The sequence below is a fragment of the Entamoeba invadens genome, assembly GCF_000330505.1.
Source record: "Entamoeba invadens IP1 unplaced genomic scaffold scaff_1105074724629, whole genome shotgun sequence".
In the NCBI taxonomy this organism is placed as follows: domain Eukaryota; phylum Evosea; order Mastigamoebida; family Endamoebidae; genus Entamoeba; species Entamoeba invadens.
The window spans coordinates 119633-143464 of NW_004440426.1; the positions used below are offsets into that span (position 1 = coordinate 119633).

General features: G+C 34.5%; 13 protein-coding genes across 13 annotated transcripts; 7 read left to right on the plus strand and 6 right to left on the minus strand.

Annotated features, from left to right (window-relative positions):
- Positions 1–122: 122 nt before the first annotated feature.
- EIN_016370 (hypothetical protein) lies at positions 123–1816 on the minus strand (the record flags this gene model as incomplete). The annotated part of the gene is made up of 3 exons (XM_004257141.1): positions 123–1214; positions 1371–1693; positions 1744–1816. 3 exons carry the CDS (start codon positions 1814–1816, stop codon positions 123–125), a joined length of 1488 nt encoding a protein of 495 aa, XP_004257189.1.
- A 331-nt stretch (positions 1817–2147) lies between these two features.
- EIN_016380 (hypothetical protein) lies at positions 2148–2825 on the minus strand (the record flags this gene model as incomplete). The annotated part of the gene is made up of 1 exon (XM_004257142.1): positions 2148–2825. The coding sequence occupies one exon, from the start codon at positions 2823–2825 to the stop codon at positions 2148–2150; it is 678 nt and encodes a 225-aa protein (XP_004257190.1).
- A 162-nt stretch (positions 2826–2987) lies between these two features.
- Positions 2988–3665, minus strand: EIN_016390 (hypothetical protein; the record flags this gene model as incomplete). The annotated part of the gene is made up of 1 exon (XM_004257143.1): positions 2988–3665. One exon carries the CDS (start codon positions 3663–3665, stop codon positions 2988–2990), a length of 678 nt encoding a protein of 225 aa, XP_004257191.1.
- Positions 3666–4875: 1210 nt separating this feature from the next.
- On the minus strand, positions 4876–6147 carry EIN_016400 (hypothetical protein; the record flags this gene model as incomplete). The annotated part of the gene is made up of 1 exon (XM_004257144.1): positions 4876–6147. One exon carries the CDS (start codon positions 6145–6147, stop codon positions 4876–4878), a length of 1272 nt encoding a protein of 423 aa, XP_004257192.1.
- Positions 6148–8122: 1975 nt separating this feature from the next.
- EIN_016410 (ubiquitin, putative) lies at positions 8123–8356 on the plus strand (the record flags this gene model as incomplete). Its single annotated transcript, XM_004257145.1, has 1 exon — positions 8123–8356. One exon carries the CDS (start codon positions 8123–8125, stop codon positions 8354–8356), a length of 234 nt encoding a protein of 77 aa, XP_004257193.1.
- Positions 8357–8789: 433 nt separating this feature from the next.
- Positions 8790–9869, plus strand: EIN_016420 (hypothetical protein; the record flags this gene model as incomplete). Its single annotated transcript, XM_004257146.1, has 1 exon — positions 8790–9869. One exon carries the CDS (start codon positions 8790–8792, stop codon positions 9867–9869), a length of 1080 nt encoding a protein of 359 aa, XP_004257194.1.
- A 2393-nt stretch (positions 9870–12262) lies between these two features.
- Positions 12263–15533, plus strand: EIN_016430 (serine-threonine protein kinase, putative; the record flags this gene model as incomplete). The annotated part of the gene is made up of 2 exons (XM_004257147.1): positions 12263–14190; positions 14267–15533. 2 exons carry the CDS (start codon positions 12263–12265, stop codon positions 15531–15533), a joined length of 3195 nt encoding a protein of 1064 aa, XP_004257195.1.
- A 157-nt stretch (positions 15534–15690) lies between these two features.
- EIN_016440 (hypothetical protein) lies at positions 15691–16095 on the plus strand (the record flags this gene model as incomplete). Its single annotated transcript, XM_004257148.1, has 1 exon — positions 15691–16095. One exon carries the CDS (start codon positions 15691–15693, stop codon positions 16093–16095), a length of 405 nt encoding a protein of 134 aa, XP_004257196.1.
- Positions 16096–16307: 212 nt separating this feature from the next.
- On the minus strand, positions 16308–16748 carry EIN_016450 (hypothetical protein; the record flags this gene model as incomplete). Its single annotated transcript, XM_004257149.1, has 1 exon — positions 16308–16748. The coding sequence occupies one exon, from the start codon at positions 16746–16748 to the stop codon at positions 16308–16310; it is 441 nt and encodes a 146-aa protein (XP_004257197.1).
- Positions 16749–17486: 738 nt separating this feature from the next.
- EIN_016460 (serine/threonine protein phosphatase PP1-2, putative) lies at positions 17487–18474 on the plus strand (the record flags this gene model as incomplete). Its single annotated transcript, XM_004257150.1, has 2 exons — positions 17487–17611; positions 17676–18474. 2 exons carry the CDS (start codon positions 17487–17489, stop codon positions 18472–18474), a joined length of 924 nt encoding a protein of 307 aa, XP_004257198.1.
- An 890-nt stretch (positions 18475–19364) lies between these two features.
- EIN_016470 (ATP-binding cassette transporter, putative) lies at positions 19365–21047 on the minus strand (the record flags this gene model as incomplete). Its single annotated transcript, XM_004257151.1, has 1 exon — positions 19365–21047. One exon carries the CDS (start codon positions 21045–21047, stop codon positions 19365–19367), a length of 1683 nt encoding a protein of 560 aa, XP_004257199.1.
- Positions 21048–21525: 478 nt separating this feature from the next.
- Positions 21526–23520, plus strand: EIN_016480 (hypothetical protein; the record flags this gene model as incomplete). The annotated part of the gene is made up of 1 exon (XM_004257152.1): positions 21526–23520. The coding sequence occupies one exon, from the start codon at positions 21526–21528 to the stop codon at positions 23518–23520; it is 1995 nt and encodes a 664-aa protein (XP_004257200.1).
- A 120-nt stretch (positions 23521–23640) lies between these two features.
- On the plus strand, positions 23641–23830 carry EIN_016490 (hypothetical protein; the record flags this gene model as incomplete). Its single annotated transcript, XM_004257153.1, has 1 exon — positions 23641–23830. A coding segment is annotated over one exon (190 nt), but the record flags the coding sequence as incomplete, so codon positions are not given.
- Positions 23831–23832: the final 2 nt, after the last annotated feature.

The window sequence follows — 23832 nt, forward strand, 5'->3', positions numbered from 1 at the left end:
CCAAATATAACTATTAATTACTATTAATTATATTAAATTATACCATAAAATAAATAAAAACTAATAAAAATTGCTATAAGTATAGTAACATTCACTTCCCCTTTGTTGTCGTTAAATGTAGTTTAGAACTGTTGATTTGTGCTTTGTACGCAATATTCCTTAATAGAGTACACCTTCTTTGTAAGTAAAGAAAAGACTGAGAAGCCGAAGTAGAGCATCACTGGTAATGCTGCTGCGGTAATGATTTGTGGTGATTGGCCATAATATTCTTCAGACGATATTCCAAGTGGATTCGGGTATACATACAAATCTCTGAAGAGAAAGTAGTTGACGATGAACATAATTTGTTTTGCAAATATAATTGACGTGTTTAATACTCCAATGAACAAGCCGAACCTTGAAGGGTCCACCAAATTCTTCATTAAAGCGAATGGAATTGATTGGAGTTGTGCAGTGTTGATAGAGATTGGTATAGCAATTAACACAAAGAGACAACAGAAGATCCCAATAGCCACCGACGTTCCAACTCCTGAAAAGTTAATACTTTCTTGAGCTAAGTATACTATACATATAATAAGTGGAACTAAACAAAATGCCGACCCTAAAGCTCCAAATGTTGATAGCATATACCATGGATATGTCTTTCTGAACATTATTAAACCACAATACATCAACTGAAAGACATCGAAGACTAAATTTTGCAAACATGGCATCGAGTATGAGACAAAAGAGTCGTTGTTCTTGTGGCGCTCTTCTTGTAACGAGAAAAAGGTCAGCAGTTGATTGTTCACCATCGCAAAGGATGTGTAGGCCAACCACCCTAGAAATAAAACTCCCCAATTGACTAACACCCATTTGTTCGTCTTCTTCACACACTCGATACTTTCTTTAATAAACTCGACCGTCGTTGTTTCATCAGAAAACGTGTACGACTCCGTCGCAGTGAAGAATGTGATTGCAGACGTAATCCACACAACAAATATCGTCACTATGAATAGTGTCATTGTCACCGAATACAGCGTCTTTGGACTATAATCCACTCCATATGTTATTGTGAAGATGAAGTCGACTATAAGTCTTGCCAATGCCGTTTGTGCAACAAACAAAAGTGCGCAGGGGTGTTGATGTTCTGTTGGGATGATGTCCAACACCAAAGTTCTCGAGACGACTTGGAGGACGTTACTCCCAATATATGTCAAAAAGAGGCCAAAGAACTGCTTGTTATTGTGTTACAAGATATTAAAACTATTTTAATAGTAAATTTATAGTTTTACTGGTATTATAAATCTTCTCTAGTATTTCATTTATAGATTCGTAAGTCGAATGAATAACATGATACTCTTTTAGTGTAAAAGTAGTCGAAAACAAACTTCGAAAAAGACGGAAAATGTCGGTGGTAAGTAACACTTTCCGCCGTGATTTGTGTATTCTGTGTATTCACTTGATGTGTCATTGTAATATTTATAGTGTAACCCACTCGCTATGATTTGCACGACCATCCCTGCGGTTAAAATTAATCCACCACCTAAGAGAAATGGTCTTCGTTTCCCCCACACACTATCAACTCGATCACTCCAAGCACCAACGATGAGTTGGACAAAGATCCCAATGATCGGTCCCATCAATGCGCTGTCTACCAATGTCGATGTACAAAATCGGAATGAGAAGACGACAGAAGACAGTGGAATGCTGTCTATTTGTGAGTGTTTCATTTCAACTGAAAGTAACAAATTAAGAACAAACAGACCATCTCAATCCCAAACTGGGAAGAGTTCAAGAAGAAGAGAAGAATTATCATTCTCCAGTACTCATCCATTCTTATTGATTGATTTTAAGTTCTTTTCTCTTCATTTTGCCTTGTCTTCTGCTCTATATATTATATATACTTTCTATTTACTATTCTTTTATATCCATTTTACTATAATAATTCTACATATAAACATACATATTCTGAACATTTGAGTTACCTTGTCTTCTTTATAAGCTGATCTTCAAATTATATTTATTAATTGTTTATACTATATTAAATAGTACAGTAGTGTTAAATACAAGAATCAATATCCAAAGTATATGTATTATATATAATAATAATATAATTAATATATATAGTATAGTTGTTAATAACACAATGCTACACAATCAATGCATTATCGTTTTCCTCTCTTTCCCTCTCTACTCCTCGACCTCCTTCTTCTTTCATCACTTCGTGACCTTCTTCTCCTATCGTCACGATCTCTTTCTCTTCTTGAAGGGCTCCTTGATCGCTTTCTTCTGTCCCTGTCTCTGTCCCGATCTCTGTCATCTCTCTTCTCCCCACCTCTACTGTGTTCTCTGACCCCACAGATATCAGTTAAATGTTTTCTCATGATCTGACACTTCTTTTTGTAGTTGGAATATGACGGCTTGTTGAATCCATAGTCGAAGTAATTGAAAATAGAGTCGGTCTGATCGTCTGTTGATGGGATGGCTTTGACACCTTTAAAATCCTCCTCCCCATCTACTTCGTCCCAATACTCCGCAAAAACCCCTGTCGCCTTTGTCTCCTGCTCCATCATAGCCCACAATTCCGCAAACCTCCCAACAAGATTTTGTGGAAATTTCAATTCCAACGAACAGAATTTCTTGAAGATAACGGTTTGGTGATTTTCTTCTTCTTTGTCATACTCTTCCGAACATTCAATCGCTTCAATGTCCATCTCAGGACTTTCTTGAATAGTTTCTTCCTGTGTTTCTTTCTTTTCGATTTTGTCTGCAGAAGGCGTTACACTCCCTTCGCCTTGTTTTTCAATATTATTAACAACTTGTTGCTCCTCTACTTTAGCCATCAATTATGATGTTTTAGAGTTCTATAGAGTAAACTATTGATTTGTAGAATAATTAGTTAATAATAAACTATAAAACATAGAATAGGAATATAATATAATTATAGATAAAGTATAATTATATTATACTATAAAGACTCGTAGCAGTAAAACAATTAATTAATATCACATACATTGTACATTGAGGAAGGTGTCATATTGATTTGTTGTCTCCTCATACTTCTCAGTCCCTTTAATACAATTTTCAAATCTATTAATAGGAGAATCAACACAAACACTCCCTTCACTATTTAGCTTTCTTGGAGTACTTTCTATTTCACTCAAATCAAATTTGAGACCGGAGAAGATGTTCCTCAGGCCTTGAGTGTTGTTGTCGGACTTATCAGTCCATCTCCACTTCTGTACAGGGTCTTCTTCCATCCATGGATCATCTTTGTTGATTAACTTCCAAAATCCATTCATTCCAAAGAGTGGAAACCCCGTCAAAAAGTCTTTATTATGACTGAGTGAATCGATCATAGCCTTCTTCCATATCTGTGGTTTCGATTGGAAGTGTTTTATACTTTTAAAGAATGGCATATGAAGTTCGATGTATAAATAGACGTCTGTTGTAAGGGAAAAGTATTCCTTTTCAGGAAAGATAGACTGGAGAGAACAGAAAACCACTCGAAGTATCATCTTCCATGTTGGGTGCCGAGCAAATTTGACAAAGCCACGTTGGCATAATAAACATTGGCATGGCTCTTGGGGTTGGGTGGAATCTATGTAACTCATTTGTGTATTTCGGAGTTTGAAAGTCCTTTTATTGGTCTTTACTTTGTTCTTGACTTCGCCGTGACACATTTTGGTACTTCTTTTTTCAATTTGATTAACAGGCTATTTATTCGTTTTATGCGCAATACTTTGTTCATGTTGTTTTGTTATTAAACGCTTTAATTTAATGTATTATTCAAAATAATACAATCACTTTGCTGAAGTGCTGTTAATCACTTTTGAAAAGGATGATACCTTTACGAAAAAGTGGGAATGATTATTCAAGCGTAACTCAGGAAATGTATTTTGTTATTAATAATGACAAAGAAAGTCTCAAATAGATTGGAGAAGCGAGTAAAAGATTGAGAATGAAGGGAATAAAAAGTTATGGGAAATTGAAAGACCACTTTTTTGGAAATCTGCAAAATCCATTTATTTTTACCATTATTTTTTTATTCTGAAAAATTGGTTGGTTTTGAGTGTAAAAACAAATTTTTATTACCATTCAATCAAATTTGTTTTATTAATGAAACATAAATTAATCATTTTTGAGACGATGTTCTCCGACTTATTTTTTTATTTTAAACATTTAACTTTTTGATTAATTTGATATTGAAATGTAAAATTGTTTAAATTCAATGTACACTCCACAACTCTGTTTTTATGTTTAACCTTCTCTAAACAACGGAAAGTAAAGTTTATATATTTCAAATATACATTTAATTTACTATTAAAATATCAATTTAAAAAACATTGTTATTATTATTACATTTTAATAGTTGTATTAATTATTTATATAATTTGTGACGAAGGTTCACTTGAATTTTGAACCCAAATCTTTTTTAATAATTTAAGATATAATTTAAAATACTGCAATCCTTAAAAATTCCATCGCACAATGAATGGGATGTGTGAATCTCCTTGAATCATTATAAAGTTTATATTATAAAAAAATAATAGTTTATATAGTTTAAAAATTGTTAATATGTTGATCATTCTTTGCCATACTGCACCCCTTTAAATTCCACTTTCGTATAATTTCATTCTCTTGATAAAAACGATGACTCAAAATCCAACCGAAGTCGGTTTGACTTTCCTATTCAACTTTTCCCATCAATTCTTTAATTCACAAATTTTTATTTATATTGTTCTTAATTTGAGTAATTATTTAAGGTAATTGCAGTGTCACGTGAGGAATAACTTCTCTAAGATATGTCACACAAAAAGACTTTGATAAAAAGTTGAATAAATTACATTTTATTCATGAAATCTTCTAATTAATATAGTCATCACACACACTTCACCACCCATCTGCCATCAGTTCATCATTCCCATCTTCTTCAATGACATCTCCGTCGTCTGTATCCAGTTGAATACGGTCGACCTTTTCTTGGGATTCACTCCCCAAGAAAATCCCTTTTTTGTTTTCCCATTGTAACGAAGCCGGAACGTCGATAGTACTTAAGTTGTAACATTCAGAGAAGCACCCCTCTCCCATCTCGAGCACAGAGTCTGGAATATGCATTTCACTCAATGCAGTGCATCGATGGAAACACCACACACCAATTCGAGTGACTGATCGTGGAATTTGGACTGTTTCAAGGTCACTACAGTAAGCAAAGCAATAGTCTGGGATCTCCTTAATACTCTCTGGTATCACTATTTCCTTCAAATTACCACACAAGCAAAATGCACGATCGCCAAGGGACTTAATAGTGTTCGGTATTTTGAATATAGTAGTGGTAAAGATCTGCTCTTTGTAATACCCGGCACCAATAGAAGATACAATTGGGGGGATCTCCAAAGCTGTGAATAACAAGTCGTCCCCACTTATTAACTCAATTTGCTCACACAGAACACCTCTCTTGCCTAACATCTTTGCTATGAAATACGGAACTTTGTATCTGATGATACTCCCACTTTCAAGTGAGACATGAGAAAGCTTGGTACACCGCATTAAGGAGTCGACATTGAAATTAATTAGGTTCGAAGTCAATGTCAGTTGAGTCAACGACCCACACTCTGCAAAGGCCTTTGTTTGGACTTCTGTGAGGGAGTTGGGAAATGAGATCTTCTGAAGGTTTTTACAAAAAGCAAAGGCGGAGTCTTCGATCACTTCGAGAGACTCAGGGAATGCTATTTCCTTCAATGAGAAACATCCCGAGAAAACACGAGTAGGGAGTGTGGTGATCATAGGTAACTCCACTTCTTCTAATGCTTCACAGTCTGAGAAAGCGCCTGGTCCTATATGGGTCAGTGTGGGTGGAAGATGAATACTCTTTAAAAGGACACACGACTTAAACGCGTTTTGTTCGATTGATTGTAATTGAAAGGAGAAATCGACAGATGTGAGACGAATGCATCCCCAACATAACCCACTTGGAATTGTTGGGATGAACGGAGACAGTGTTAAAGAGACTAAATTGATGCACGAAAAAAATTCCATGTCTTGCAAAACAGTGACCGTTGTTGGGACGGTCAGACCAATGGGCTCTTGTGACTTCGTAAGAAGTTCGTGAAGATATGTGGTCGTTGAAATATCTGGAAATTTAGGTGGTGTCGATGTGTCCATTTTTTAATTTGTTCTTCATTTGAAAAGGGTTATTTTTAGGGTTTTTCCTTTTACTGATCAGTTAGCATGGGAGTCATCTATTATTTCGGGATTATAGGATCTTCTTTTACAAATTAAGATTTAGCATACCATCGTCAAATAAATGGAGAAAAAATATCTTCGGTATTATTCGTCATATTAATTTGATTTAAAAACTTTTAAATTAAAAAAAAACTACAGTCAAAGTCGCTTATTTGTGGGTTTTCTTGCATAAAAAGCAGTCTATTTGTAGGTTTTGCTAAGAATTGGGAAGAATATTCTTTGATTTATTATAATTATCAAAAATTAATAAAAATAACCATATTCTTAATTTTTAGTCTTTTACTAAAGTCTGTTTGTAAATTGTTGTCCACTTGACACAATAAATACACAAAATAAGCCTTAAAAAATAGGAATTAGAAAAAAGTTGAAAAACTAAATACAAGGGGGCTAAAAAACCGCTTCCGTCTTTTTAACCGCTTTCACTTGATTTTATAGATTCAAATAATATTAATATAATAAAATATATAGTACTGTTTACCATGAAGGTTGAATATGCCTCGTGGAGACTTTTTTTGTCCGAGGTGGTAATTTGTATCATACTTTTTATTATAAAGTTATTATTTATAACTATTAAATCAAGTGGAAGCGGTTAAAAAGACGGAAGCGGTTTTTTATCCTCCCTGTAAAATTAAATAATAGTATTTTTGGAGATTTTTCAACAGTTTCCCGAAAAATTACAGTTATAATGGTCTAAAATTTTACTATTACTGTTTTAAGACTGATAATATAATTACAAATATGATACTAAAGTTTCGACGAATACTAAGGTTTCGTTTTATTATTTAAATACTATTTGAATAATAATGAACATGGTTCTTAATTATTTTCAAAAAACGTCCAAATATAACTCTTATATTTAATTTATACAATATTATAAAAAATATTAATTATTAGTCGAAACCTCAGTACCACGTTTGCATTATCAATCAAAAAATATTATTTTTTATAGTATTTTTTAAATAAAATATAGAAACAATTATTAAATATGGAAACCATTTTAACAGAAACTTAAAATTTTTAAATTAAATAAGTTAAAAAAAATACAAAAGAAGTCTTATTCCATATTAGATTTTGTTTCAGATACACTCAAAAAATAAAGTTATTTTAATTTATTTCAATTAATTATTCAGTTTCGAGAAGATACAACCTATTTGTATGTTTTGGTTTGGATTGGTCAGTTAACCCACAAATAAGCGACTTTGACTGTATAAAAAAGTTTAAAAATAAAAATGCCACTTAACACAAAATTGTAGTGATAATTTCAAATCTCAAAAAACAAAAGTCTTATTTTATAGTTAATAAGCTCAAAAGTCAACACAATTTTTCGAAAACATTTTTTTTTTGAATTTGTTTTTGAAAACTGATTATTTTTTTGGAATTACAAACTTGTTTTTTATATTTATTATATAATTATATTAATAATATATTAAAAAAATAATATGTAATTATGATAAATAAATAATATACATTACTATTAAAATACTATTCTTAATTTTAATTACAAAAACCAAAAAACATCTAAACAAAAACTAATATCATTTGTTTTTAAATTGAAAATAACCAATTATTAGATTTTAGAAAACTATTTGATGGTTTTATCAAATTTAAAATGAAAAAAAACAGGTCAAAAAAACAAAACTATTATATACTATAAATTTATGGTTTGCTGGTCGTTTTTTTCTGTGCCTGACTTTCTTAAAAAATATATGTCATTTTAAAGTGCTAAAAATAAACAAATGATTTTTATTCACTCAAAAAAAATAAAAAACATTATAAAATTTAAACGCAATAAAAATCAATTTTTGAATTGATAAATGATTTTAATTTATCATTGTGTGAATAAGAATAATCATTTGACATTATTTAACACTTTACAACTGAACTCGTTTCATCTATGTTGCTCATCGTCAGACGTTTAACTGGTAGGGAATTTACAATTGAAGCAGAATCGTGTAACACTATTAGCGATATCAAAGAAAAGATAAGCAAATCTGAAGGCTTGAAAGTTCCAGAAATAACAATCGCTTATATGGGACAGCAACTCGAAGACACTAAAACGCTAACAGATTACAATATTCGGCCAGAGTCCAAATTATATCTCGTTATGCGATTAAGAGGCGGAATATAAAATTTTAATTATATCATTCCACTTGAATTAGATTCGTTGCATTCCAAAATAATATAATAATATAATAATAATAATATACTAAATTATTTTGTTATTATATTAACTTATAATTGTATTTAACTAAAAACAAACTAAATTTAATTATAATTTTTATTATAATAATAAATACTATATGAACAAATGAAACAACTATAATTATTAAATATACAATTATAAACTTCAAGTATCATAAACTAAAAAATCTTTATTTTCTTTATCAAAGTTCTAAGGTTAAACACACTTTGATGGTAGATTTAAAAATAAAAACAATTTGAAACAAATGTATTAAGAACAATAATAAAAAATACTATATCATATTAATACAAAACACCATATTACAGAAGAAAAAGAAAGAAACTAGTGAAACCCTAAATCTCTAGTAAAAAAATTCTTGATGAGTAAGAAAGGTGGTAGACGTAATAAGGGACAAAAGTTTGTTGTAACTGGTGAACAGGAAGTTGCCACTAGTTCTTCTGCGCTTTTAACAAAGTATGTTGAAGAGAAACAAGGGACCACTTCCGATTTGTTTGTTCCCAACTTTGCGGCCCACGATGAACGCGTGCAAAAGAAGAGGGAACGTACCGAAGAACCTGAAAAGAAGGAAGAAGATGGACTTTGGTATGTCCGTCGTGGTGGTGATCGAACTCACCGTGAACGCCGCGATAGAGACGAGCGCCCCCGAGATGAGAATGGTGCTGAATTACCAACCGAAGCGGACACAGCAGACAATTGGAGACGTAAGGATGGTGATTCCTATGTCCCACGAAGTAGTGGTGACGAGAGAGAAAATCGCAGAGAAGGTAGAGAGAGGAAGAGTGAATTAGTAGGTCCTACTGAAGCTGATACTTCAGACAATTGGCGACGTAAAGAAGGTGATGTTTTCATTCCAAAACATGCTGAGTCTGGTAACTATGAACCAAGAGAAGGGCGTGAGAGGAAGAGTGAGTTAGTTGGTCCTACTGATGCAGATACCTCTGATAATTGGAGAAGAAAAGATGGCGATGTGTTTGTCCCAAAACACGCAAACGACGCGTACACACCACCTAGAGAACAACGAGAATATCGAGAGAAGCGTCCAGAACCTGAAGGCCCAACTGAAGCGGATACTGCAGACTCTTGGAGAAGAAAAGATGGCGACTCCTATGTCCCAAGACAACAATTTGAACATCGCGAGAGAGAATATGTCCCAAGAGAAGACCGAGCTCCACGAGAGGATAGACCCCCACGAGAAGAGAGAAAATTGTTTGAAGGGACGACACAAGCGGACTCCGATGATAATTGGAGAAGAAAGCCTGGAGAGACTTATGTCCCCAAACAACGAGGGGGATACAGTGATATTTCCAATAAAAGAGGTGGATCAAGTGGTGATAGAAATCGAGGTGGAAGATTCGGCAATGATTCAAGAGGAAGAACTTATGGCGACAAAACTCGAGGTGGTCATTCCCCATCGAGAGGAGGACCAAGAGGTAAATAAATCCAGTAACTGAGCTTTTTTATGTTGTTTTCAATCTTTTTATTGTTGTATTATCTTCAATTGTTCTTTCATATTCTTTTGGATTGAATTCTAATCGTGTTGTATGAAAATATAAAAAAAGAGTTGAATGAGTTGATTGAAGAGCAAAATAAAGGCACAAAATCACTTCAATTACTGATTAGTCGAGTTTCTGGAATCCAATGTCGACGGCTTTTTCTCTGAAACAACGTCTGCAAATGTCGAGACCGTACTTTCGGATCAACCCCTTTCTGGCGCCGCATCGTCTGCAATTACGGGCTCCCTTTCCGTTCTCACGTTGATGGCTGCAATAATTAGTGTATGAACCCATTGCAACTACGAAGTGACATTCCAGTTCAAAGTAGGTTTGGTTTTATTATTTCTTTTAGTTTCCTTATACTATTAAATGACAAGAAACAGGTTTTTTGGGGGTATTGTGTTTATTATATTATATTAATAAATATATTATTAATTATAGTTGTGTTTTTTGTGTGATTTTGCTATATTATATACAACTTATTGTTGATTATTATATAATTATAATTTTAAATTAACTACAAATTAATATATAATATATATGATTTAATTCAAAATAATAAAATGGAATAAAAGACATTTGGAAAAATATGTTTTATATTTTTCATTTAAATTAGTTATGGATAAAAATAGTAAAAAAAACGGAAAACGTTGGTAAAATAAAATTAATATTATTTTGTTTTTTCATTAAAAAAGCAAAATAATTATAATATTATAACTATTTAAATACTATAATTTGATAACTAATTTTCTTAAAATAAATATATGTTTTAATCTAAAAGGTAAAACTAAAATGAAATGAGTATTATTTCTATAAAATACCCCGGTTTTTAACAGCATTTCTGGCCATTATTTCTTACCCTATAGAAGTTAAATCGTGTCGGCTGTTGTATTTATTTATTTTTATTACAGTTATTAACCAAACAGTTGTATCGATTCTTTAATATATTTAATTATTCATTTAATAAAATTAATTGTGTTTTTTTTTGAAATAAAAAAAATTAAATAGAGTTGTTTTAATTATATTTTGGTGGTAAATAGTATTATTAAAATATAAATATATTTTTACTTTCAACCGTCCACTTTATTTCATAATAAAAAAGTATAATATAATTAATTAAATGATATTTTATTAAAAACAGTTTTTATAAATTGAAAAGAGATTAAAAAAAATAATATTGTTTATTTTTATTTGAAATTAATATTTTCCCGGTTTTCTTTAATTAAAAGGCTCCTGTTATTAAAATCAAAAAACAACCCCAATTTGATTTTTCATCTAGTTAATAAATGAAAATATTTAATAACACAAATAATTATAAAATATTATTTGTTTTATGTTAATTGTCGTTTTAAAGTCGTTAAAAAAATAAAATCAATCAATTTATTTTGCGCATATTTTTCCAAAATATATGGGTTTTTTCCAATCAAAATATAATAGTTCCTTCAAAATAAAAATAGGATCTTACTTGTTTTTATATTTCGTTGAATATCATTTTTTTGTGTAAAGAAGTTGAAATTCATACCAATTGAATTACCCATCAAAAAATGAATGATGGTCTTGGAATTTTGTTTTTGTCCCGTATGTTTCCAAAAACAAACTTCATTATTATAGATTTGATTTATATTAGATTCCAACAGTTAATTATAGTTAAAGATTAAAGGACGTATGATAAAGCATTTCCATTTCAATATAAATAATATCAAAGAAAAAAAATCAATGCATAATTGATACGACAAAACCACAAAGATATTTATTGTAATAAATCGCTGTATGTAATCTATCAAATATAGGCTCCTGTTACTCAATATAGGCCAATCGAACATCCAGAGTAAAAATATTTTCTTGATAATCTATGCTTTTTGTTTTGAGATAGAGCGGTATAATTCAAAAATGCTTTCAATGGTATAAATGGTGCGAATTATAACAATAAAAAAGGCAGTTGTGAATTACAAATCACATTCGGGATGGCGAGAAAAAGCAATGTTTTGTCCAATTTTTCAAACGGAAAACCCCAGTTTGGAACCGGAGCATAACACCTATCAATTCAAACGGTTGTCCAGTCTAAATTAGGATTTCTTAGCATTACAAAAATGCCCAAAAGTGGTTTTATTTATATTGGTAAGCTAACTTCTTCAAATTTCACAAGTTTGGGATACTAAGAGGCCCAAATCGTATAATTTGACGAAGAAAAAAGCTGAATAATATTTGTTTGCAAATAATAGCGTTATATTTCACTCAAAAGTATTTTTAATAACATTCGAAACAGTTTAATCGAAACTCAAGTTATTCAACATAAAAAGGAATAGCTGAGAAACTCAGTACTTCAGAGAACAATATTATGTTCACGCTTATTGTCATGTTATTATTTAAAATTGTTGTTTCATTTTTGTGTTCACCTGGATGCAAGAGTGGATGTATTGCTGACTACACATGTTTAGGTAATTGCAGTGAATTATATGAACAAGACACATCTTGTCAGTACTGTCAATTTACAAATCCATATGATGGGAATGATGTAACTTTCTTAATGAGGGATGGAGTCTGCTACAAGAACACCAATGTTGTTGAGACGATTGAATGGCTTCCAAAGGAAATTAATATTTCTGAGATGACAAAAGATGAAACTTACACGTTTAGAATAACCAAAACGGGGACTGCAGACCACAGTCCGTGTTATTACAAACAAAAATATCGACTTGCACGGTGGTTTAAAATTAACTTGAACCAATTTACAGAAGATCACTTCCTTATTCACTTGTCTAAACCAAATAAAGACAATGTGACTCTATTCTTCGATGGCACAAATTCCCAGAGATCTGATGTCACTGCAAAATGCTCAATTCATGTTGCTATTAACGACACAGACACTTCAGTGGAAATCAGAGCTCCAATAGTTCGTCCAACGAATACTGTTGAAGGGAGTGATGTTTTCTACTACTTTTTTGCCAGTGTTGACGATTACTACGAAGTTGATGTGTCCGTCACTGTTAGTGAAGCGAATGGGGTATTGTGGGACCCTTACTTTAACATCACTCAAAAAGAGATCGACCCACTCTTAAAAGACTTAAATGCAACAGCAAGTTACACCGTTCCATTCGAGTCTTCAGGACATTATGGGTACTTACCCTGTTTCACAGACTTCTATGCTAAAGTAGTCATCTTCACAGCTTCATTTTTCGGTGAGTACTCCATGAGATTTGACTCGAGGGCAAACAACAGAGTCAACCACCTTGTCGAGTTTTCAGTCGAAGAAGGTGCCAATGGCGAGCTCACATACAAATGCATAAAAGGATATGAAGGAGTACCTATTGGGGCACTTGCGGAATACGAGAACAGTGGGTTTGTGGCCAAAATCAAAGGAGATGTTGAAGGGACAAGGAACTTTGCCGTTGCTTCTGAAGACCCTCGAAGTAACATTCAGCTTGAAATCACGGCACTTTGTATCAACGACTGTCACTATTTAGAAGGACATGGGAAATGTCTTACAACTGATGGCATCTGTAAGTGTGAAGATAAATATGGAGGTGAAGATTGTCGATTAAAATGTTATTACGAAGGGCAGTGGTTGGTCCCTGAGAAGAGCAATTTGTGTTACTTTGGATCCCAAAATTGTGACGACGACTGTCTCTGCAAGAACGGAGAATTAGTCATCAACCATTTGTGCACGACAGAACAATGCAGAGATGGAGGAATGGGGGACGGGGATGAGTGTCCTGCTGAAGCCGAAGGGTGTTCGCCCAATTGCATGTGTTTCGCAGAAAATGGGTATAATGCTGACGGTCGAGGCAAATGCATCAATCGGTTATGTGGCAATAGAAAGATAGATACGTACTATGAAGGCTCCAAATTTATTCGAACGGAAGAGTGTGACTCAGGAACTAATTGTGATTCGCAATGTCGATGTGTTGAAGGCTTTGTGCCGGACCCCACAGATCCTTTAAGTTGTGTAGTTAAGTCGATATCAAGTGGTGCGATAGCTGGAATAGTTGTAACCAGTGTGATAGTCTTTATCTTTATTCTTGGGCTAATTTCATTGTTACTGTACTTTGCACTTCGATACAAAAAGGCAGACGTCTCTATCTATAAACAACAGCAACCCACATATCACTTTTATATCACTGGATCAAAGAGAGACGTTCCTTCAAAACAGTCTGGCTATTACATAGACCCAGTCAATCTTGATTATGGAAATACCAATCAAGCAACTGAAATCTTCGACACGCGATTCGAGAGAATGGAAGTTAAGAACTTTAGTAAGAACAAATAGTTTGTTGATTGAATAATTATCATAGAGTGACGACTTAAAGTAATAAATTTGATGTGACAAGAAATAACACCGTAGCTTGATGATCATATTCCACACCCCTAATAGCCCTAAATACGTCTTCTATTTCGACCCACAAGTTGTAATTATCGGGCCACACTCGCCAATGAAAACTATTACGTCGTTCTTAACTCTCCACTGTACATGTAAAATAAGAGAACTAAAGATCCCATATACCGTGTGGTTCAGTAAGTCACTCTCGACACTGAAACAAATTGCCGAACTCCTAAAAGGAAAGGATTTCGACTTATGGAATACCGAAGACCAAAATCAGATGGACAAGTTGTACAAAAACGTCCGAAGACATTTCCACAACTATATCACTATCAAAACAGACGCTTCAAGTTCAACACACATTGATATGGACGAGTTGAACATCTCTGAAAGCCCTATAGCTGAAGGAGCAATGGGTAAAGTCTTTATAGGTAATTACCGAAGTGTCCCCGTCGCCATCAAGCAATTTAGATGGGACAACTTGACAGTTGAAGAGATGAAAGAGTTAAAGAACAGTGTTGTCTCTGAATGTGAAATTATGAGTCGCCTTAGAAATCCGTTCATCGCAAATTACATGGGCGCAGTTACTTACCTCCCACAAGTCTCTATGGTCATTCAATTCTTCATCTTGGGATCACTGGGAGAGTATATCAGACCTACTAGTCGAGACTATGTCAAACTTCCGTATCGAGTCAAAGTCAAAATGATGTTCGACGCAGCTCGAGGGATGAGGTTCTTACATGAGAACAAGATCATGCACTTGGATTTCAAGCCAGACAATTTGCTGGTGAACTCGTTGGACGCAAACAGCGCGTGTTCAGTCAAGATCACTGATTTTGGGACGTCGAGATTTGTCAAGAAGAGTAACTTGGACGAGAAAGGACTTGGGACACCCGTCTATGCAGCCCCTGAGACTTTCCATGATGAGTACACAAACGCGGGTGATGTCTATTCATTCGGCGTGACGGCGTGGGAAATCTTCCATGAAGAAGAGCCATACAAGGAGATGAAAAGTGTCTTTGAAATCAAAGGGCATGTCGAGAAAGGCTTGAGACTTGCATTTGATAACAAAGTCCCCGAGTTACTGAAGTTTATGATAACAGAGTGTTGGAAACCAGAGCCTTCCGAACGCCCCAATTTTGATAATGTTATTAAAATGATTGTGAGGGTCGATGACGATATAGTAAATCACTTAGACTTGGACAGCGGCGTGAGCGAAGAGAAGATCGAAGAGATCATTGAACAGCGTGTTTCGCGAATCAAGTCGCAGTTTAACGAGTTAACATCATGAAGAGTGTCATATGTGTCTTTTTAGTTTCAATTTAGTTTAATTTTAATTTAAATTTAATTACTAAATACAATAATTCTAATACTATAAATTAACTAATTAAATAACTCAAAGAATAAAGTGAATGAAATAACTTGAAAAGAACAGACAACACAGACAAATGGATGAAGACAAAAAGGCTTATATGGTGAGGGGAGAATTGTGGGTGGCAAAGAAAGTGATGATCTCTCCGATGAAAGAAGATGAGATGAATCGAAACAAAATATACATGCAACCCAGTGTCGACAAAGTGTTGAGCGACCTTCACGTTCCTCCCGAACTTTCTTCTGTCAACTGGAAAGTCTCTAAAGTTGGTCAAGCGTATTTAGCTGGCCTCAATTTGAATTATAACACAAAGCTGATTCCGCGCCTCTTTAAAGCGTCGAAAAAAGACGATCAGATTCTTGAATTTGCTGGGAACAAACAAGTAACTTACAATCCTTTAGAAGCTATTATTATACAGACAGCGTTGAATATGCCATCTGGTACATATGAAAGTGTTTGTTTCCATCTATTCCATGTATAATGTATATAACAAATTTATATATATATAACAAATCACTCATTTCATAGAAAAAGTTGATGTCCTTCAGGCAGAAAATGAGTATGGTGAACGAACATAGACCACGCGTCGACGACTATCCTCGCAAACGATTTAATTAGGATGATTGTTCTTGGTTCACACGATAACAACAAATGGTAACAACGAAATAAATCAATCAACACAAGTTAAAATCGTTAAGCAGTGGGCTTGAGAACAGAAGCTTGTAACTTCTCGAGTGGTAACCCTAAATCATTGTCCCATGGCTTTCTACCAAGTTTAACCCCATTGTCGACTCTCCCTTGTGCGTCTTTGACGGTCCAGGGTTTCTCCCTTTGAACTCGCTTTGCGTTGAGTTTGTGTGGCGTTTGTGTGCAGTGCTTCAAGTAAATGGCACGAGTCAAAAAGTATTTGTCACACACCCCGCAGTAATGTTGACCCATCCCAGGCTTGTCTTCGTCTTTTTCTAATGCGGTCAAAGGCTTCCCAGCAGGTGTGATCTCACCGTTGTTAATCGCATTCACTATTTGGTCCAAGTCCTTCGTCTTGTGTTTCATCGAAAGGCGCTTGTGGACTCCACCTATACCACAACCTTTACGTTTCGATTTGTGAACTTTATTTCCTCGTTGTCGCGGCATTTAGTTGTGGATTTTAAAGAGAAGCTTGGCTTTTTTAGGGTTCGTTGGTCAAGTCTTTCATTTGTATTGAACGATTGTATATAACTTCTATATGGTTTTATTTTATTATATTATTAGTAGTAATATTTAATGTTATTTATAGATAATAAACAATGGTTAGTTATTATATAATTATAATTTTACTATTTTAAACAATTAATTGTATTTAATTTAATTAGTAACTTATTTGGTAATTTATAGTTAAATGAGTTATTGATTCAACAAAGAAGTAACTTTTATTATTGTAAATTTTATATAAAATATATTTAAAAATATTGTGTTCGATTAATATTTACAATAATAATATTTAATAATTTAATTATTAATAAATTATTGTTAATTTATATTATTAAACAATGATTGTATATTTATATCGAATGTCAATAAATTAAGTTCAAATATAAAACAACATACTGAGATTAAAATATAATAATTTATGTATTAATATGATTATAAACTAATATAATAACTATAAACAAAAACAAAAAGATTTTTTTTTTCACCCCAAAAAAACAAAAAACAAAAAAATGACACCAATTTATTACTCAATTTTTCTGTAAAAAATCTGGACGTCCACTTCTTATATTATTCTAGAGTCAATAATAAAGACTCGATTTTATTGTTTGACATTTCAAGCAATTTCCTTTCTGTTTAGTGTGATTTAAAGAAAAACTGGACTCTTCATCTTATAATTCAAAGATGTCACGTACTATGCTTGTGCCTTTAACATCTGTTGTTCCAAACATTGATCTTCTTCTCGTCAATTTATTTAAGGCTCGGACGTATGATGAGTTTCGACAAATAGTCACTGCTGATGTTGTATAGTTTGTTAACTAGTTTCGAATATTATTCTGATAGTATAATGACCTCCAATAGAATAACACGCAGTTATTTGTGCCAAGAAATGCGCACACGTCTAATGAGTGAGCCTGTGTTACTTCCATTGACCACAGAAAAGCGGATTGTAGTCATTGGAGACCTTCACGGACAGTACTTTGATCTGATTCGACACTTCCAAGTCAATGGGTTACCACCAACTACGATCTATTTGTTCTTAGGAGATTATGTCGATCGAGGGAAATACAGTGTCGAGGTGTTGTGTTTACTTTATGCCCTTAAAGTGAAATACCCCGACTGCGTCTATATAGTCAGAGGAGACCACGAGTGTTCCCGAGTGAATCGACGCGGTGGATTTTACTCGGAGTGTCTCAGAGACTTCTCGAGTTTATACCCGTGGAATGCGTTTGTGTCGACATTCAACGTGATGCCATTCGCAGCGATAATCGACGGGAAGATTCTTTGTATCCACGGAGGGTTATCTCCTCTCTTGGAGCAAATTGGGCAACTGAAGAAGATCGAAAGACCCGTTGATATACCCCACGAGGGATTATTAAGAGATATCGTATGGTCCGACTTCTTCGAAGAGCAAGAAGGGTATGGCGACAACGAAAGAAGAGAGACTAGTTTTGTCTTTGGGAAGGAACAACTCGATCTCTTCCTTAAGAAGAATAATTTGGTTGGGATTATTAGAGGGCATGAATTGGTCAACACCGGATTTTTGGTCGAAGGAAATTGTATTACTGTTTTCTCTGCTTGTCAGTACGTCGGGTGTTTCGATAACAGCTCGGCTGCAGTAATAGTCGAGAAAGGCCTCAAGATCTCTTTCAGTGTTTGTTACTCTCTATGATATATTTTTAATAGTTAATTACTATAATAAAATACACCTGGTTATAGGAAGTATTTTAATAAGAAGTACTATAATTCTATAAATAAGATTACATGGTTAAATTAATTAGAATTGTATAGTTCCGGAAATAAAGTGTAGGTGATAGAGCCAAGCAACGTCTAGTTAATAGAAATTTCGGTCAACGGGATTGGTGTGAGGAGTTGTGTGTTTGTAAATGATATTTCTTGAATTTCCAACGTTTTGCACAGATATTCAGACAGTAGTGTTGTTACTACAGCGACAATAATGGTGCTTATAAGCCAAGTCTATCGGATGAATAACATTTTGAAATATAATGTTATATATAACATTTTTAATAACAAAAACAAACAAGAGGTGGGAATAATGTGAGGGAATTAACTGCGGTAAAGAGATAATGGAATACATATACGGTGAATGCGAAGTCGTAACATGCCTTATACTTTTGGACAATAAATCTGATTGCGACGGCAAGTATAAGTGGGTTAAGTAAATAGGACACAAAGTAGAGGGGATATGCCGAAGAGACACTTTTGAATGAAAATATGAACTTGATTTTAGACTCGGAGGAAACGGAAATAATTGCGGACAAAAGTGGGAGGAGAAGAAAAACAAATTGGCACATGGCCATTTGAATAAGAATCGTTCTGATATTGGCAATCTCAGGCCTCATTTGTCTCTTTTGAGTTTTGGATTATTTCTAGTTAAATTACTCTCATTAAATTATTTATTTGGTATTTTGGATAAACAAAAGATATAGTTATAATTATAAGAATTTATAGTTTATTGTTTCATTAAAAAACAAAAACGAATCAATGCATATACAATTATAAATCTTAGTCTTCATATCTCTCATGTGCTACTTTTCATACCTAAGAAAACCATTTAATTCTTCTGTTGTGAGTGAAAATACCACAGAGAAATGGGAGTTTGTGGAGATTAATATTAAACTCGTCCCAGAAGAGGTGGAATTTAATTAAGACGACGGCAGCGGATCTGAGTATGACGATATAGAAAAGAAGAAATAAGATGTTTCGAGTTAATGACGTGTTAATTCCCTTCTTAAGTAATAAGTCATCGCCGTTTTGATATAAGCAGTTGTTTAATTTTAAGTCCTCATAGTCGCACGGCAAGTCGACTCCTTTGAAGTAAATAGTCGAGAAAGCGTTATGAGAGAGTCTATAAAAACTGATTGTATACAACCATCTGTCCCACCCCCGTAGATTAGTCGAGTTCTTGAATGTTCCCGAGAAGATGAATAAGAAGAAGAGTGTCGCCATCTCAAGTAAAGTTGCTATTTTGAGACCGTCGAAGATATACCCAATGAATGCGCTCATAGCGTTATTTAATTGAGTAGATAACAGTGAAGTAAAGTAATAGTAAAACCACCGAGAAACGCTCGGCTTGAAGTCTGCGAGGGGATAAAAGATGACGTCATAGAGTGTCGGGTTGATGAGCATTGAAGGGAAGTTGTAGACATAATCGGCTAATATATAAGCCGAGGCATAGACCTTATGTGTCTTATTCTCTTTTCTAATACTTCGCATGTTATATACCGAAGCAATTGCTTGGTCGATAGTGAATAATGTCTTTGATATTGTTGCGAAGAACAAGACGTTGAATCGGATGTTTAAGTTTGTCTGATTGAAGTCGATTCTGAAGAAGACCGAGCCGATAATAATTCCACCTAATAAGTATTGTAAAGCGTGTAATATGATATTCACAGGATGCCGCCACGCCGTCCGATATTTACGTGAAGCCGTGTGTATGAATTGCATCGACCACTCATACGAAAAACTTGAGAAGAGTGCCCACAAAGCACTTAATGAGAACAATTGAGTAATACAATACTTGACTTTATCAAGTTTTCTCGTGAAGATCTTCTTCTTTGTTGTTCTGAACACTTTAAATTTTGAAGGTTGAAGGCCTTTCTCCACGTCCACAGGAAGTGTGGAAAAATAGTTTGAACAGAATGAGACGTCGTGATTGTAATCAGAAAAAAAGAGAACGACTGGCACAAATTTTGATATCAAATTGAGTCCTGTGATTATCTCACTACATGAATAATTTAAATATTGAAAACTAATGACTTTTGGATGTCGTAAGAGAACACAGGCAACTCTCACTATACACTTTTCTGTGTTGGACAAATTGGTATATTTCCGATGTAAAAAGTCGATTTGTAACAATTGAGAAAGAGCAGTGATCTCATTCAATGACTTGACGGGAAACTGGTAGTAGTTTTGGATCTCACAGAATGAATAATTCTTGGGCTTCCGGGACCAATATGATAAGACTTCATAGACTGTATCTTGAGGGGCATTGTCAAATGTATTCATCAGTTGGACTTTTAAGTCGACTCCATTCGCTTGAAACTCTCTTTTTGCACATTCCAAATATTTAAGTGACACTGCAGTAAGTGACCGGCGTGGGATTTCTGTCTGAAACACATTAAAAGTCTCTGGTAAAGTTGAAGGGAAAAGGTCGGGGTATTCTATATCGACAACTCGTTCATTAGTTCCATGAACTAATTGGACGTTTCTGGTTGGAAACATTCGATTTTTGCGTTTAGAAGTGTTCACTTTGCTTTGCTTTGTTCTGTTCCTCTTTGAATGTGATTGATGGATTGGATTGGAAAGAGGCAATTTACTAATTTACTGTACTATATTTTATAATACTATAAATTTGTTCATTGTTTGTATTATTTAAGTATAAGTAATTATACTAGTAAGTATTGTTATAGAATGATCATTTTTAAATAATTCACATCACAAATGAAAAGAACTATATAGTTAAAAGTAAATTAATTATAAAAATGCCATATAAACAATAAATCACTGAGAAAAGAAGATAATAATGACAAAACGAGTGGTATTGTTTCCACGACTCCTTGACAAATATATCACATGACATCTATTTAACCAATAATTATAATACATTTAACTATACAAACAACACAGAAAAAAATAAAAAGACAAAACGAATACTATATATAAAATGATATAAAAAACCCTAAGACTGATAATATCAAGAATGAGTGCACACGCCATTACAGAACCGTGTCTCTCTTTATTTGTGAAATACGTCAGCGAAGCCGCTCCATTGAAAAAACTCCGATATGTCTCCAAGAAGTATAACACCGTATTGAACGGCCTTACAGAGACGCATAGAAACAAATTTCCCTCTCCCGTCCATTTCAAAAATTGCACTCACTTCAGCGCACAGCTCCGGTACATCGTAAAATACGCTCATCTCTACAAACCAAACACCACATTTGACATTTTTATAAGTGACGAAATCGACTTAAAAGCTTTGCCCACAGCGGAGGGTAAGCAAGTCATTTCGCAAGCAACTTCGTTAGTGTTGGAGTGCTTTGAAGAGTTTGACTTGAAATATTTTGTCGATCTTCCTTTAGAGAAATTAGTGATCGATTCGAGTCTCTTCACGTACTCCAAGACTGCCGTGGACGTGAAATTAGTCGATCACTTGTTCCAACCAACTTTAAAGACCGTTGTGTTTGATAACACGATGTTGGATAACAAGTTGATCATTAATATCATCGCTTACTTGGCTAAACACAACCCAACGACTCGAGTTATTATCAACGTCGTTGTGTTCGACGCGTTACTCAGTCAAATTGATAACTTGAAGAAGGTCAATCCCAATGTGTGTCTCTTTATTAAATTTGATGTGTTCATCCCATACTCCAAATGTACTTCGAGGGCAATTGCGGATGGGAACGTCTACGTCCACCCATCGAATTTGTATAAACCAATTAAGACCGTTGCGTGCCAGTACGAAGCAGACATCTTTGCCAAAATCATTCAACTGTACGCGTTCAATAACGTCATCCTCACCTCAGCAAAAAGGTGCTCTGCATACCCAAACGCCCGGTTTGAACACTTGCAAATTGACGGGAGAATGCCGAAAGCGTTTTATAAAACGGAGGCGATTGGCGGGTTGAAGAAGGTGGAGTACTTGGAGAAGACTAAAAAGAGCCCTACTTTGGAGATGTATGACTTCTCGAAGTGCACCAATTTGGTTGATTTACGTGTCGGCAATGACGCCTTTTTCAGCGGGAAAAAGAGAGTAGTCACGTTACCTAACACGTTGACCGACTTGTATTGGAGACAAGACTTTGGGCCTATTGGGAAAGAGTTAACGATTGTGGAGAAAAATGATGAGAAAGGGACGATAACACAAACGAATGGGTTTGCGAGTTTGACTCGATTGGAATACGCGCGATTTGAACCGGTGGATTGCAAGTTTGATGATGTCGATTTTCCACAATCACTTCGGTCATTGAATCTGATAGGTGTACCTCACTTTGAAGATATGAGTAAGTTTGATAGATTAACCAATATCACACTTCTGGCGATTTACGGATGTAACCAATTGGTCCACACGAAGTTCCCACCAAATTTGATTGAACTCAGCATCTCGTACGCGTCGAATATCGCCGATCTTGACTTGACAAGTTTGACGCGTCTCACTTCCGTCGATGTGGCACAATACCAAGGAACAACTTTTAAGTGCGGCAAAAACGTGAAGAAGCTCAACTTTTCCCATGACGGACGGATTGAAGTACTTGATGTGAGTGATGCGAACTTGGATTCTATTATAGTCGATACGTGTGATAAGCTCAAATGTGTGAAAGTGCCCGAGTGTGTCAAAGAGCTTCAACTGAAAGATTTGGCGGCTTACCAAACATTAGATTTATCATACGTGAAATCGATGGATATGTTAGTGACCGATTATCTCAATGAGATGACGAGTTTTGTCCCTCCAATGACACTCAAATCGTGCACAATCATCGGGTCAAATAAGCTTTCATTCATCAACTTAAAAACGGTGAATGGGTTTGAGGCGTTTACGTGCTCGTGGTGCGACAAGTTGGTTGAAGTTGCTTTACCGCCTTCGACGAAGACTATAGACATTGAAGACGACGTCTCTCTTGCTCGGTTGAATACATGTGAGATGAATCCGAAGTGCAAGACGAGTGTTGCCAACTGCCCATTACTCAAATGAATTTTTGATTACTAATCTATTTTATATAATACATTTCTAGTACATGACTAGTTTCCTGTATTTAGTAACAAAAGAACTATAAAAAGCTAACAAAGAACTTTAAAAGAAGTTGTGAGGAGGATGAGTTTGATGGAACAATCAACGGATGGGTTTCTCGACGAGACGGAGAACAAGGAGATTCGCGACTGCACACAAATGGTGAGTCAAGAGTATCGATCCATCGACTTTGTGTCCCTTGACAAAATCATTCCAATCATTAAAGACCCGATGGCGGATACAGGAGACTTGGCTGTTCGACTAGTTGCTGCGGAT